This window comes from Paramormyrops kingsleyae, chromosome 4 (assembly GCF_048594095.1).
Source record: "Paramormyrops kingsleyae isolate MSU_618 chromosome 4, PKINGS_0.4, whole genome shotgun sequence".
In the NCBI taxonomy this organism is placed as follows: Eukaryota; Metazoa; Chordata; class Actinopteri; order Osteoglossiformes; family Mormyridae; genus Paramormyrops; species Paramormyrops kingsleyae.
In genome coordinates, this window is record NC_132800.1 from 33,909,592 (window position 1) to 33,924,185 (window position 14,594).

The following is a 14,594-nucleotide window of genomic DNA, read 5'->3' on the forward strand; positions in this document are numbered from 1 at the left end:
TAACTTAGAGAGCAACCACACCTGCAAAATCTGAACCTACAAATCTCTGGTTGATCATCCAAACTCAATTAATTATCTAGCAAAAAATTTAAATCACCCCCAGCTCGTGTTTTTTCTGCCCGGGGTCCATCGCTGTGCCTCTAAGGGCACGTCATCTATCAGTCTCCTTTGCAGATGCTATTTACCAACTTACAGGACACACAACTGAACTGAAAGTCAGATCCTACTTGAATGAAGGAACAATATATTTGCTGTCGCTCTATCGCACCCACGCCAGCCTCCTCGTGGCCTTGCCCGCTCTGTACGTACAGGAGTGAAGTTCCTGTAGGTGCAATTCTCTCCCTGGAATTTACACTCCAGCAGCATGTCCTCCAGCTGATGCCCCAGCCTGTCCACCATCTCGGTCGTGTTGAATCGTGCTGGGGGGGCATACTGGCTGAAGTCCATCAGGCTCAGGAGGCTCTGCTTCCGGTCGTCCCGCATGGTGCCCAGAGTCCTGTGGTTGACCGAGTGGTTGATGTGCAGAAGGTCCAGCCAGTAGCCGCTGTGGTAAAGGTCCGCCTTTGTCAGCCTGGACATGCGGAAGAGGTTCTGGTTGCAGAAGGTGATGGCTGGGAAAGACATACTGCGGGCCCACACCATGTGGATCTTGGTGACAGCCGGGTAGGACAGCAGGTAGTGAAGGCGATTCCAGGACCACGTGGACAGCAACCCCACGCATGTGAAGAAGGCGAGGAACCAGAAGAGCCTGCGTGCCTTGGAGCGGTCCCGGGCAAACACATAGCGTAGACCATGGAATTTCGTGTTCCTCACAAAAGCCTGGGTGATCTCTTTCATCGTGCGCCTTAGAGCTTTGCCCTCTGGACACTGGGCGCCGTTCTGCTCCGCCTCACTCTGGATGGACTCCTGAGTTATCATTTCCGGGGTCTCCGAGGCGGTCGCCATGGTTACTTTATCCAAATCCAAACTACATTCGAAGCAGCCGCAAACAATCCTAACCCTAAACCTCACGTGAAAACAAACACGGTTACTACTTTCAAGCAAGTGGTTGTCCACAAAACGAAAAAGTAATGATTAAAAAAAAACAAAAAACAAAAGAGGGTAGAGCTGGTCCTGAGGAGCTACATGGACACGCTTGTCGTGTAATCAATTGCCACTCTGAAGCAGGTCCCTGCCAGTCACAAAGATGTCCCCATTTGTCTCGCCGCAAGTTTCAGAAAGCCATCTGTTACTCTCAGCAGTTGCGAGTGCCGCGGCAGCCCTCTCCGTTACTGCCTCTCCGCTGCTGAGCGAGACTCGAGGTGCCGATTCCTGCAGTTTGCCTTTTGTGCGAGAGCTGCTGGAAGATCTGGACTCCTCCCCCCTCCCCAGCTCTACGAGGTGATGCTTTTTAAAAAAAAAAAATTTTTATAAATCTCTTTATTTGCCCGTGCAACAGGACCTGAGAAGGCTACTCCCCTCCACTCCTCTACTCCCCTCCACTCCTCTACTCCCCTCCACTCCTCTTGCTCGCAAAAAGAGAAAGAACAATGACTAAATAAGGGGGAGAGATTTTGCACCCGCCACCCCCTCCCTTTCCATTTCATACAGAGAAGTGGCGTAGGAGGGGGCGGGGCCGGGCTGTGGCGGCTGGGGGTAGCTCATAGCAGAAATCTATCCGGCAGGATCGGTGTGACCATGAGAGGCGGGGCTGTTTGTCAATGAACGCCTGTCACTGTGGGCATGCAGGCAGGCACATGAGGGGTGCGGCACACGCACCAAGAACTTAGGCAGCGTGACGGGCCCTCAAACGCGATCCGATGCAAACTGTACGCCACAAACGACATTACAGCAAAGCAACTGGATCAAGATCACACAAGATGCTATCGATTACAGGCTTAGAGAATATCAATAATACACTTCAACAAGCCTTGGACTTCATTGAGCAATTTACATATTATACACAGAACATTAAACTTATTAGGCTATTAGCCTTGGCACTGGTGCCTTCTGATCTTCAGCAATGCAATGCTCGTGGAGGTACAGCAGCAGCACGACTCTGACATGGAGCCCTGACTCTCTGACTGCTTCACCCTGAGGCGGTATAATATCTCTGCGCTATAAGTACCTTGGTGTTATGCTAGCACTTCACGGAGCAGGCTATCTGCGTCTCCCTGAGAGCGATGAAGAGACCCGCCGTACTTTGGTTACGAGTTCAGGCGCATTTCACGCGGCATGACCGAAGCAGGACCATGCCGGCATCGCCGTGCTGCCTGCGGATTCTTGCTGCCCCCATGATAAGCCCCCACCTGCCCCATGGGGCAGAGCCGTCACCGGGTCCTGGGGTAGCCGCTAACGATGCCTGCCTTTGACTGGCTGCCAGGGTTAAAGATTTACTTAGTCAACAAATTCCAAGATACACGCTTCAACCGCTATTTCCACATAATGAGCCATGAGCCTTGTGACCGGTGCCCCTGTTTATGTATCTGTGGCATTTCTGAAAGGGGAACTGCAGAGAAACAGCTGGTGAGCTTGGTATTGTACCCGGAACGTTTCTGGGTTTCACCCACCCTGACTGTCTTGTTAGTACCCGAAGAGGCATTCTTTTGATTTCTGCCACTTTTCATATCTTCTGTAAATATGTAAAACAAAACCTCGGCGTGGCAGCACGGCAAAGTCGGCTACATGCCCTGTTTGATCGTTTTTAGAATCTGGCTCTTTCCGGCATATTCCAGACAAAAAACTGTTTGAGTATTATTCTCGTGTGACAGTCAAGTCATCACAACATCCAAAACGTTTTACCAAAATCATTTGAAACCACAGACTGCCTTTATGTAATAGGTAGTACTGCAATGATACATTTCATAAGATACGACAATCAGAGACGGGACACATCGGCTCCTTCCTGGCTCACTTACAATGGTGGTGCTGGGATTTAAGAAGTTGGACCAGTTTCACAGCTGGACCCAGGCCACTCAGTGGATTGTTTCACTAAAGTCCACCTCACCGGGTATTTCATTCTCCAAGCCCTTCAATGTGGGACAATGTGGTTTTTTAATTACCACATCTCACATCGTTCTCTGCTTTTGGCTGGTTTCTGCAGACTCTCACTGTAAATTCCCAGAGTTAATGGTGTTCCAGGCCCTGATAAATCTTAGCCATTGGCCCTCATCACCAGACTCAGCCCTCCAGCCACTCCAGACTGACAGGTCAGGTGCTTTGAAAGAAAAAGGATATGGAGCCAAAACACTGACATTACAGGCAGTGCCAAATGCCATCGGGAAGCGAAAAATGACAGACTAAGGTTATCTGACAGTAAGTATTACTAATGCCTAGGTAGCAACATTTACTACTCCACATGACAGATGATGGTAGGAAGAAAACAGAACGTTGAAGCAATGGCGCTAACTGCCATTCAGTTACATTATCAATAATAAGAATGAATAGCAGACTTCATTTATGACAGAACAGATAAGCCCAATTGAGGTGATGCACATTAGCGTAGCCATCAGTCTAAGGGAACAGGCTTGTAGGGCTGGGGGCTTCTACTGAGGCCAGATGCAGCCAATGGCGCCGGCTGACCAAGTGCAATGCCCGCCTCGGCCAAGGAGCCCCTGTTCAGGAGAGGAGGGTCGCGGGAGGAAACACGGCTCATCAAATCGTCCAGAAAGGGAATCTTATACGGAGCAATTTTCCAAACAATAGAGCCCACAAGCTGCTTTTGTTTTGTACTCTCTAGTTAAGCACCGTAAATTTAATTAAGCCGCATCCTTATCAGATGGATTTGAGATTTCAATCAGCTTATCTGCATGCCGGTGGAATTACTTCGGGCCTCCTCCCTCCTTTCCTCCCTTCAGTTTCAGCCACCACCGTCCCCCGTCTCCGCTCCGTCGATTTGCAGGTTACTGATGCAAAGGGGCTGGCAGATCCATAGAGCTCCACGCGCCAGAGGGCGGCTGAGATGTCGGCACCATCATCCATCCAGAAGCTCTTAGAAACCATAGGCTGGCTCGACACCCCCACGCCTACGAACCCTCGCCTGTTCACAGTCAGAATGGTTGACAGTTTATTGGTTTTATCAAGTCAGATTTTTCCCCGTGTTTGGTTTTTTTTTCCCTTCACACCATCATCTACCTTTAGCTGAAAAGTAAGTCGAGAGATTTAAAATCAGTTTAAAATTATTTAATGGTCATAAATCAGATTTATCCTTGTGCACATTATGCTTAAATTTTTGAACAGAAAGACATAGCAGCACGATAAAATATGCAAGGACTCATGTATCATGCATGCATAGTGACTCCAGAACTGATGTCTATGTTCATGAGTGGCAATATTTGCAAAAAGCTGTCCAATTCCAAGGCTTGCATTATCCACAGCCAAGCACAGGATACGTATACCATATATCCCCTTGTCATAAGCAATAATTAACGTTTTTTTTTGTTCCACGGGATGCATATTTATTCTGCCTAATCTAACAATCTGTGTAGTGGTTCAAATGTATGTGACATTTCATGCTGAGTGTCCAGTTTTGTGTACCTAATCCAACTCTCTCATTCTCCAAAACAATCCCACACCACCCTTTCATGGATTTGAATCATGACAGAACTTGGGTTTCATGTTAACATTTAGGTTACAGTGAAGGGTACCACTGGGCAAATTTCCACACTCAAATATTTAATTGGTTAATTTCATAACAGAACCTCCTTCTATGTCTATGTAGTTTTTAATACATTTATTTCTATTTGGTAAAAAAAGGCCTTGATAATGTGTTTAATACAGATATAAAGAACAAACACCGCCAGACTCTTATTAAAAATTCTAGAAATAAATGTTACAAATATACTGTGGAACGCCAGTCCTAATACAATCCTGTCTAGTAACCCAGTACACATACTTAGAAAGATCTGCATTGTTAGGGGAGGATTATACATTCTGACCTTGATATCAAACCATTTCATGGTACAAATTGGTTTGGTTACAAGGAGGATTGTTTCAGTGTCATTGCTGATATTGAAAGAATGCAAAAACGGATGACGGGAAACAAGCAAGCTATCTAATGAAATTCACATCTAGCTGCAGCATAACCAACTAACACCTTAACAAGCAAAAAGGATTGTTCCGAGTCTTCCAGAACCACACCTTGGCCCAGAATGCACCAGAGGTAGAGATTTCAGGTCCAGAGAGTACAAATCCAGACCGAGATTTTGTTTCAACCAACTAGTTGAGTACTCTATGACTGTGACACTTTATACTCAACTGGTTGGTTGAAACAAAATCTTGGCCTGGATTTGTACTCTCTGGACCTGAAATCTCCACCTCTGGAATGCACACAACTGGTTATCATTACCCTGAGCACCCGGAATTACATACTTACACAGAAAATACTGAATTTCATTAGAAGCCTACTACTCCACCTAATGTAGTACGTACTCTATGTGTGCATGAGTAAACAATGCATGCACTTGGACATATTGTAGTCGCCATCTTGCAGATAAGCTGACCTGGATGTTTACAAACGACGAAGCTTGACCCCCATGAAAGTTTAAAGCTATTAAAAACTATTAAGGAAAAAAATACATATTTAAGTCAATTTATGTAACTAGGTATTGTTTTCTATTTAAATTTGTACAGAGATGGACTTTTTACAGAGCAAGCAACATTCTATGGGTCTGGTTACAGGTCCAGTGGCCTTGTGGGACAGCACAGCATCCACTGGTTTCACCCTTTGGAACTTCACAGAATGTCGTCTGTCACCCAAACACCGTTTACCTACTGTTTCATTAATACTAAGGAAGCAGATTTACTTCTCAATATGCCTGATACATTTTGCCTCAAGTACGTAATTTCGGATGCATCCCATGTGTTACTTGGTGCTGCAGAAGATGACGCCGGGGCACACGAACGAACGTGGCCCGACTCGCATAAGCATTCGTTTGTAATTCTCGTTATGGGTGATGCTAATGAGTGCCAATCACGTTCTTCCCACTTTGCTGTAAAGATGAAGAAATAATTGAGTTAAACGGCAGCTTTGCGGCGGTGAAAACACCTGAAGTGCTTTGAATGTGAGCTATTAAATGTTCTCTCATTTAGGGTTTTCTAAACACTGCAGGAATGGCCCCCGCACTGCCTCCAGACAAAATGCATTAACAGACCTGTGTGTGTTTGTGTGTGAGAGAGAGTGTACATGCACTTGATACCCTTCACTTATCAGTAATAAAGTATATATTTCTCATCTAAAACAGGCCATTTTAAGGATGAACTCCTATGTACGCAGTCCATCACTATGACGACAGTGACTGTATATTCAGTTTGAATAATTCACACACGCTCATCAGTTGCCCCAAGGTAGCTATTAATTCGTGACTTTTCGCTGCTGCAAAAAATGTATCCACTGCTCTTGAGAACATCTATGTAAAGTTTTTAATTTTTAAGGTGCAGTAATTTTCTATGAACTCATAAATATTCTTTCAATATCTGACTGCTCATCACTAGGGAAATATTCTCTGAAATATTCTTGAGCTCCAGCATCAGCTTTGGCTGTGAATCAGGGGCCTCTGGATAGTGTGGAAGCTGAAGTCCATGGTTGACAGCTCCTGATGTTACTTTGGTTACTACAGTATGTGGTTACTATGTTACTCTGTGGTTACTATGTTACTCTGTGGTTACTCAGTCGTTACTATGTGGTATGTGCTTACTATGTAGTAACTATATGGTTAATATGTGGTATGTGGTTACTCTGTGGTTACTATCTGGTATGTGGTTACTATGTAGTAACTATATGGTTAATATGTGGTTACTCTGTGGTTACTATCTGGTATGTGGTTACTATATAGTAACTATGTGGTTACTATGCATTTGCCTTATGTTCCTTTTGTCAGTCTGAAGAACTGATGCCACCAGCTATTCCAAATTTGCCCAAATGTAGCCTCTACTATTATTGTTTTAGTAAAATGTCTGGAAGTTTATACCGTCAGTGAAAGCAAATCATTAAAATGCAGTGCCGTAGGGAATATGGTTTAGTATTTAGCACCATTCAGTATTTTGTGTAGGCACTGTGTGGGTGCAGTGAGACTATGCGAGTCTGACCTTCCATACGCCGGGATCGGCGAGGGCACGTCGGTCAGATGCTCTAAAAACATGCTACTCGGCAGGCTGCTGGTCAGACGTCACACCCACCAACCCACACGCCGCCGGCCTCCCTGAAATGACGCATATGATCTCTGCTTACCATGGTCCTTAGCTCATCCATAACACCTCCAGCCTGCCGACAACCAGGCAGCTGTGGCCTTCTTGGATCTGGATCATGGTCAGAATCGACCCGGCATGACCATCTGATCTAATTACGCGTCCTTAGTGTTCAGATACAATAGCCTTGCAGATTGTTCTAGTTCTTAATCTCTGCTAAATTATTAAACCGACTAAGTATTACCATACAAATGTATTACAAGCGGTCTGAGTAAAGTGCGATATTAAGCAGAAATGTCTTGGAGTCAAGCCTGCATAGGGGGTGAGGGATTATGGACATCGGAGTTGGCGCTCAGATCCTGCACGCTGCTTCACTGTCAGGCAGAGAGCAGAGCAGGCCTCAAAACAAACATTATAATAACAATAAAAAAGTCAGTCTGCCTGCCTTTTCTCGGGAAATGTGCCCATTTACAGGGAACACTTCCAAACCGTTTTGATTGATGGCCTGTCCAGCATTTCTGGAGACAGACTTCGCAGTCGACGGGCAGCTTTCTTCCAGAGACAATGAGCACGTTCTAAGCAGACGATCCCCTGCAATCTGCCCAGACGTTACATTTCTCTCTGTACAGTAAAACCCAGAATTTGTTATTTCCTTTGTCGCCGTCTGGTTCTGTAAGCTGCCATAAGGCAAGCTGGCAAACAGTGAGCTGCTCTATTCGATGTCTTTTTCTGATGAAGGACCATCACTGCTTAGTCAAATGAGAGAAGAGAGCAATGGTGTTCTTAGAAATCAACAGAAATTCCTGATCCACAAGTCAGAGGCACAGGGAGCAGGCAGGACACTGGTCCATTGGTCAAAGAGCCCTGCTTGCATCAATACTGTGTAATGTGTACGACCCCTCCTTGAGTTACCCTAAGACAGGGGCCTCCAAGTCCGGTCCGGGAGAGCTACTGTCCAGTTTGGTTTTCTATCCTACCTGACTTCTGATGAGTCACACCTCATCTCAAGTAAATACCAGGAACAGGTGTGGCTCATCAGAAGCCAGGTAGGATAGAAAACCTGGACAGAAGTTCCCCCGGACCGGACTTGGAGACCCCTGCCCTAAGAATTGCTAATTGTCAACACCATAATTAGTAGTTACTGTCTTTCATCTCCATGAGAAGCAGACTTGCAGATAGGATGAGGATGAAGTCAGAAACCACAGGGAACGACGGAAAAGAAAGACGCTGTCCGAGCTAAAAGGACAACACAGGACACCAAAAGGGCATAAACACAGCAAGGGTTGTAGAGCTGTTAGAGATTCTACTTAAACCCCTTCATTTACCAAGAATTCCCACCATATCACATTGCATACCTCAAGAGGACTATTTAAGACAAACAAATCATCTAGGTAAGTCAAGGTACAGCTGAATTAGCGCATAAAGTGTTACATTGTATAACTCAGATTGCCACCATCTTTGTTCCCCAGTCAGCTCAATGCCTCCCTCTTTTCTTGAGTTTTTTGTTGCCATATTTTGCTCATATTTGCTTCTTTTTTTGGCATAGCATCAGTATTATTTGGCTGCATACCCTCCTGTCTGACAATCTACAGCCGCTGGTTCATCCAGCAAAACTATTCCGGAATGTTCTTTGAGGGAAATCCCGCTGTGCCGTCTCTATCCAGAGCTGATCTTCTTTCACTCTTGCCCCAAGAACTGCTTTATTATTCATTTCATATAATTACACAAACCTCAGAGAGCGAAGCTTTGAGAATATTTAAGAAGGCTTCCTTTAGGAGGGCTGCATTCTGTTGTCAGAAAATAAATTAAGTCCTGATAGTTCTAATTTCGAAGGGCTGTTTCTCAGATTTCTTTCAAGCCAGTTTTTGACAAACGGGATCTGGAAAATGACAAAATGAAGGCACCCTTTTAAAAAATCAGTTACATAATTAATTACTGTATATTTTTTTTCCAAAAACACATCACCACAACAATGTCATTGAAGGAGGAAAAATGTAGTAAACAAATTATGATCATTAGCTATCGGTGGCCAGTGCATGTCTTACAGACTATGTGCAGCTGAGATGCTTTTCAAAATGTTGTGCTGGTTTCACAGCAACAGCAGTGCTATGCAGCTAAGTGATTATGGTCTGTAATTAATGTGCCGTGGTGGCTTGCCAATTAATAGCCAGTTAACTGGTTACGTGCATTTCTGCTAAGCTTGCTGAACAATAGATACGGAAGCAGAAGAGAGTTGTGATTACATATCGTTAAATAACTGACTGAGTGAATGTTCTAAATGATTTTTTCTTCTTAGTTTATGATTTTTAGGTGGGTTTTATGAAATGTATAGCAACTACATCTTCGTGGCTAATCAATTATAATGTTTCTCATTTACCAATTAAACAATAATTTGGTTGGCACCATACTGTTTTCTGCATCAGTCTTGCATATGTACATTCTGCAGAATTTCCTCCATAAAAAAAATTCCATAAAACTATATTTTAATTTTTAAGCAGAGGGTCCCGCTGCAGCGCTGACATTTCCTCCCACCCGCAGTCCCTGCCAGTCCAGGATGCTCCCCAGTTCCCAGGAGAGCGATGACTCCTAGGCTTGCTGATTCAGCCGTGGTATCTTTTTGCCATTAGGTAAAGAAAACCAAAACCAAGAGCTGGGGCTCACGGTTAGGTTCTTTGGACGCTGCAGTGAACGCGTGTCCCAGGATCCGATGAGACAACAGGAGGAGGAATCCAGAACCAGCCTGGATCACAAAAAAACCAGCCTCATGGGTCTAACTGGCATGAAGCCCAAAGCCATGGTTTGATAAATTCATCCTCTTGAGCGCACTGCAGAGGGATAGATGTGCAAAACAGGTTTTCACTATCACAGACTTTACAAATAACGATAAAATAAAGAATGACGGAGGAGGCTACGCTGATGGGCACCCAATGTAAATGCATGTACAATTAAAACAGCCCCTTTAGCAAACTGGGTCCCCAGACGAGGAAGTTTTAACAAAACTATATCGAAGCATGAAAAGATTTCAGAAGACTGAAGTTGTACTGAGGAATTAAGCTGAAGGGGAGGATACAGGGCTGAATGGTGGAGACCAGAGAAAATCTCTAACAGGACTGTAAGCAGAGCTTAGGAGAGACTCTGCTGAGGAACACAGAGTACAAGTGTCCACACTTACGAGAAATACGGGCTTTACCGCTTTGCAATTTACTTTGGTTACACGTATAACGGCTGCCAGAGTTAAAAATGCACATTAAAGGCTAACAAGAAAATGCAACATTTTTAAAATGGATCATGATTTCAGGTCATGTTCTTCCACTTCAATGAGCTCTTCTGACAGCCAGGCGCACTGTTAAGAGGGGCTGAGAGGTGCCTGCTTTTATGGGAAACACTCACCAAGCAGCAGCAGGGGTGGAAGCAAGCAGTAAGAACCAGAAACTACTGCGACAGAGAACTCAGCATAGCCTCAGTCCAGAAGGCCAGCTCAAGATTCACCTCAACGCTGCACAATTACCATACAATTACCATTTCTAATTCAATGGAATTTTTAAGAAAGGGATCACCAGAGCAGCAAAGACGATCAGATTTCCTAATGCACACATAATTCTACCCTGATGTGGTACTGTAGACCGTTGTGGCTTGTGTAACAGTACACACTTTTACCGACACACAGTATGACAGGTCAGTCAACGAAAAGCAAATCAATAAAATCAAAGGTGCAACTGATACCTCAACTGAAAACATATTAGTCCGTTACAGCTTCCTAACAAAATTCTGACTCACTTTTAAAAGGTATATTCTTGGTTTCTGAAAATGTAGTGAATACCAATGCCGATTTTAGATTCTAGAGAAGTTGTTTTCTGAATGACAGACACATTAAAAAACTTCATTACAGATCATATACAGGCTGCTAGAATACTAAACATTAAACAATGCAGATGAGAAGTTTGGAAATATTCTGAAGTGAAAGTTAGAGTAGTTTTAGGTGTAAAAATAACGTTATGTGTTTTGACATGCCTCTACACACATCAAACGCATCTTCACATCGGCACGCTTCCCATAAAGCTTTCACTTTCATGTGCTCGGCACTCGAGTTTGGCGGCCTTGCATACTGTTGGAGGGGGGGGGGTGCAGCAGATTACACCCTGTGAATCCCCCAGCGTCCCTGACAGTACAGCTTGGAAAGTTGGAACAAACTACTGCGAATGTATTTCACGGTCAGTGCATGTCGAAGCTGCAGCCCAAATATATGTATGAAGGGAAGCGAAATGCAGACCTGTATACCAGGCTGAGAAAATCTCCTTATTATGCAGATGGGGATTCCAGCATCCGCATCCCCAAACTTACTGGTCTAGAGTCTCAAACCAACGCCACAGAGATTTGATGCCGCTGGACGGGCTCACTCATTAGTGGCTTTTGGGACCCAGCTGTTCTGGTCTCGCGTTGACCGTTCCAGATTCTGGTTCGATTCTCCCAGCACCGTGAGGGCTTTGTCTCAGGGATCATTCAGACGAACTTCAAAATCCGGTCCGCAGAATCAGCCGATTTTAAATTTAACGCACAGCCAAACTGCAATGAGCCAATCACGACCTTCGGCGAGTCCGTTTTATTTTTTATTGGATCCCTCTAGGCCTCACAGCCTGAGGAAATTTATAACCTCTCGCCTCCTGACATATCTTTGTCAGACTGGCTCAGGCAGGCTGGAAACACATCCTGCGTGCTTAATAAAGTAACTGTGTGGCCATCATAAACAAATGGAACCTTCATTTCGGTCACATTCTGCACACTGACAGTGCACCCCAAGTCCACCTGGGGTGGTTGCAGATACAGGGATACTGCGCTGTTCACTGCATGCATGGCAAGGGCTTCTGCGTGTCACAACTGCCAGTGGCAATCAGTGTCACTCCGCAGTGCCCTAAAGAAACCAGACGTCTGTAACGAACCTGTCGTCGCATGGCCGAGGCTCAGACTTCCTTTTACAGCACTTGCAATCCGCTACAAACGGAAAGAGATGCTTAAACATTGATGAAACTATAATTGCCTGGATTCCTCGGAAGCTCACGAGATGGATGAGAAGCTGATTGGTTCAGCTTAAATAACGGGACACCGGTAACCGGCACTGCAGGTGAGGGGTCCTGCCGCTGTCGCTGACTTGATTTTGTAGACAAAGAAAACTTCAGTTTTACAGAAAGTCAAAGAAATCCTGCTGAATTATGGGTGACTCAACTGCTAACAAAAAAATATAAAAATACTTCCTGTAAATATGTCATGGGGTTGTACATAATGTGAAAGGACCATCACGTAGGTGTATCACGACCTGTTTTTTTGTATATTAATGAATATGGTAATCCTCCCACCAGGAACATTTTATTAAGTCATTCTTGACAATGACAATCAGTCATCCTGTGACAGTTCTGCAGCATGATGCCCATACGCGGGTTAAATTTAGGCTGGCATTTCAGGTGGCGCGCATGCTGCTGAGAGTCTGCGAGCAGAAACGTGTTTCGGAGACGATCCACTGGAGGAAGACAGAACCGACGCGTACAAACCCACCCTGGCGGCCGGAGACATCGTCTGACAACGGAAATGAAAGCTGCGTGACGTCACCCCACCCAGAAGGCAGGTGAATCGGGGGGGGGGGGTGAGGAGGCTCCTTCCAGACCATCATTCCCTTCGCTTGTTGAGGGTGACACCTTGTGGGCGTTTCGTGACTGCCGCAGCAGCGGTATGTGACACAATCCCCCCTTTAGATGGCAGTCTGGATGCACGCTGTTTCGGCTCTTCTCTTTGTTTTCCGGGAAAGGAGGGATGGGGGGGGGGTCGGAAGGTGGCAAAAAAAAGCCTGAGGAATTGGAAGCTGAAAACTCCTACAAATGAGGGACTCCTGCAGAGCGACTTGACGTAAGTTACAGTTCATAATCAGCTATGGCACTGATATTCATTTCAACCTCTGCAATATTGTAAGACAGGCAGATAAATAGACAGGCACAATGTCAGCAATACAAATGACTGCTACATTGAAACAACAGAGAAAAGGTAAATGACAGCTCTAAGAAAATATCAATCATTTACACAATAATATTCCCCCCCTCCCCCAAAAAAAAATTAAAAACTCCTCCATAACTACTTATGCATCCATCACAGGCCCGCAGTCAGCCTGGAGCTTATCCCCAACACAAGGCACAAGCACGGCAAGTCCATCCATCACAGGCTTCACACCATCTTTGTGCTCTGGGAGGAAACCAGTGCGAACGTGGAGATAATGTGCAAACTCCACGCAGTGAGCCTGGGGCGAGACTCGACCCCTTGACCCTGTAGGTGTGAAGAGACATCGCTAACCACTGAGGCAGAGTGCGCTCAAAAAAAACACTCTTACTGAAATGAATTAAAATCTCACAAATCTTTATCCGTGCAGACAAGCAGCAACATACATAATAATTTAGTCTCTTGGGTTATCGCAGCTGGTTCATGACTTGAATTTAATCAAATCTCTGACCCACATGAGAGGAATATGAGCCCGGAGGCAGTGCAGCTGAGGTGTAGGTCTGACTCGCATTCACAGGACTCTGAGGCGCAGGTATAGCTGCTGCCGGCTGATTCGTCAGCAGGCCATCGCCGTGCCAACAGCAGCCACCTCCAGCTGACCCCACACAAGCCGTCTCCGTAATTACCTGGCTGTAAAATGCAGGGGGGGGGGGGCAGCCTAGTCAGCGTGCTGTACTGCCAGCCACATTCTGTTTTTGCTGGTGCCCAAACCCAGTTATCTTGTAGCATTCCCCGCCTTAACCATTTTCTTAATCTCCAGCTCCGATCCCTAAATAAAGCCCCCGTTTCACCTCCCATTCCCATGTCACCTTTTTCACTGTAATTCTGCTCCCTCTGGCCACAGAGTCAGTTCACCACCTATCCTGAAGGAGGCGACGTAACCTTCGATACACCTGCCTCGTCTCCCCCCCCCTCCCGAGGCTCCCCCAGCCCTGCTGCCCCCACCCCTCCTCCCATGATGTATTTACTTGACGCTAACAGACCTTTCAACAGCAGCTACAAATAATGTGGATCCATTTGAAATATGTCAGATTCGAGTGAACTTGGGAGGAACTGGGTGACAATTAGACGTCTGGCAACATGCGACAGCACGCCTCGTTAGTCAGAAAGGTGATCCGCGCATCGCCACGGCTGCCGAAAGAGAAAAAAGACCTGCCGCCTCTCTCACGTCTGATGAGGCACGGTAACACAGCAGGGCAGGCTCTGGTTCCTTATGAATTTCTGTGCATTAGCGACATAAGATTAGGAAGAGCGGTACACCTTAAATCAGGACAGGCACCGCACCCAGACACAGTTAAATATACACATATTCGGCAGGACCACTGAGAGCTACCCCTGTCTCTGCCGCAACCTGCTCTGTCAGAAACTGGACGCTGAACCGGCAGCCTGGT

General features: G+C 45.6%; 2 protein-coding genes across 11 annotated transcripts in view; both read right to left on the reverse strand.

Moving 5' to 3' along the window:
* Positions 1-14,594, reverse strand: part of atg9b (autophagy related 9B) — a 233,841-nt gene that overhangs the window by 74,508 nt on the left and 144,739 nt on the right. The gene's annotated exons all lie outside the window — the stretch shown is intronic.
* Positions 1-14,594, reverse strand: part of asic1c (acid-sensing (proton-gated) ion channel 1c) — a 183,866-nt gene that overhangs the window by 35,080 nt on the left and 134,192 nt on the right. For 6 of the 10 annotated variants that reach the window (XR_002838772.2, XM_023815688.2, XM_023815686.2 and 3 more), the window contains exon 1: positions 310-1,334. The exons of the other annotated variants lie outside the window; for them this stretch is intronic. Coding sequence is in view for 5 of the 6 variants with exons in the window: in XM_023815688.2 (XP_023671456.2) it covers positions 310-945 (636 nt within the window). In the remaining variant the exon portion in view is untranslated. Of the gene's footprint in view, positions 1-309; positions 1,335-14,594 lie in introns of those variants that run through there. 10 annotated transcript variants of the gene reach the window in all.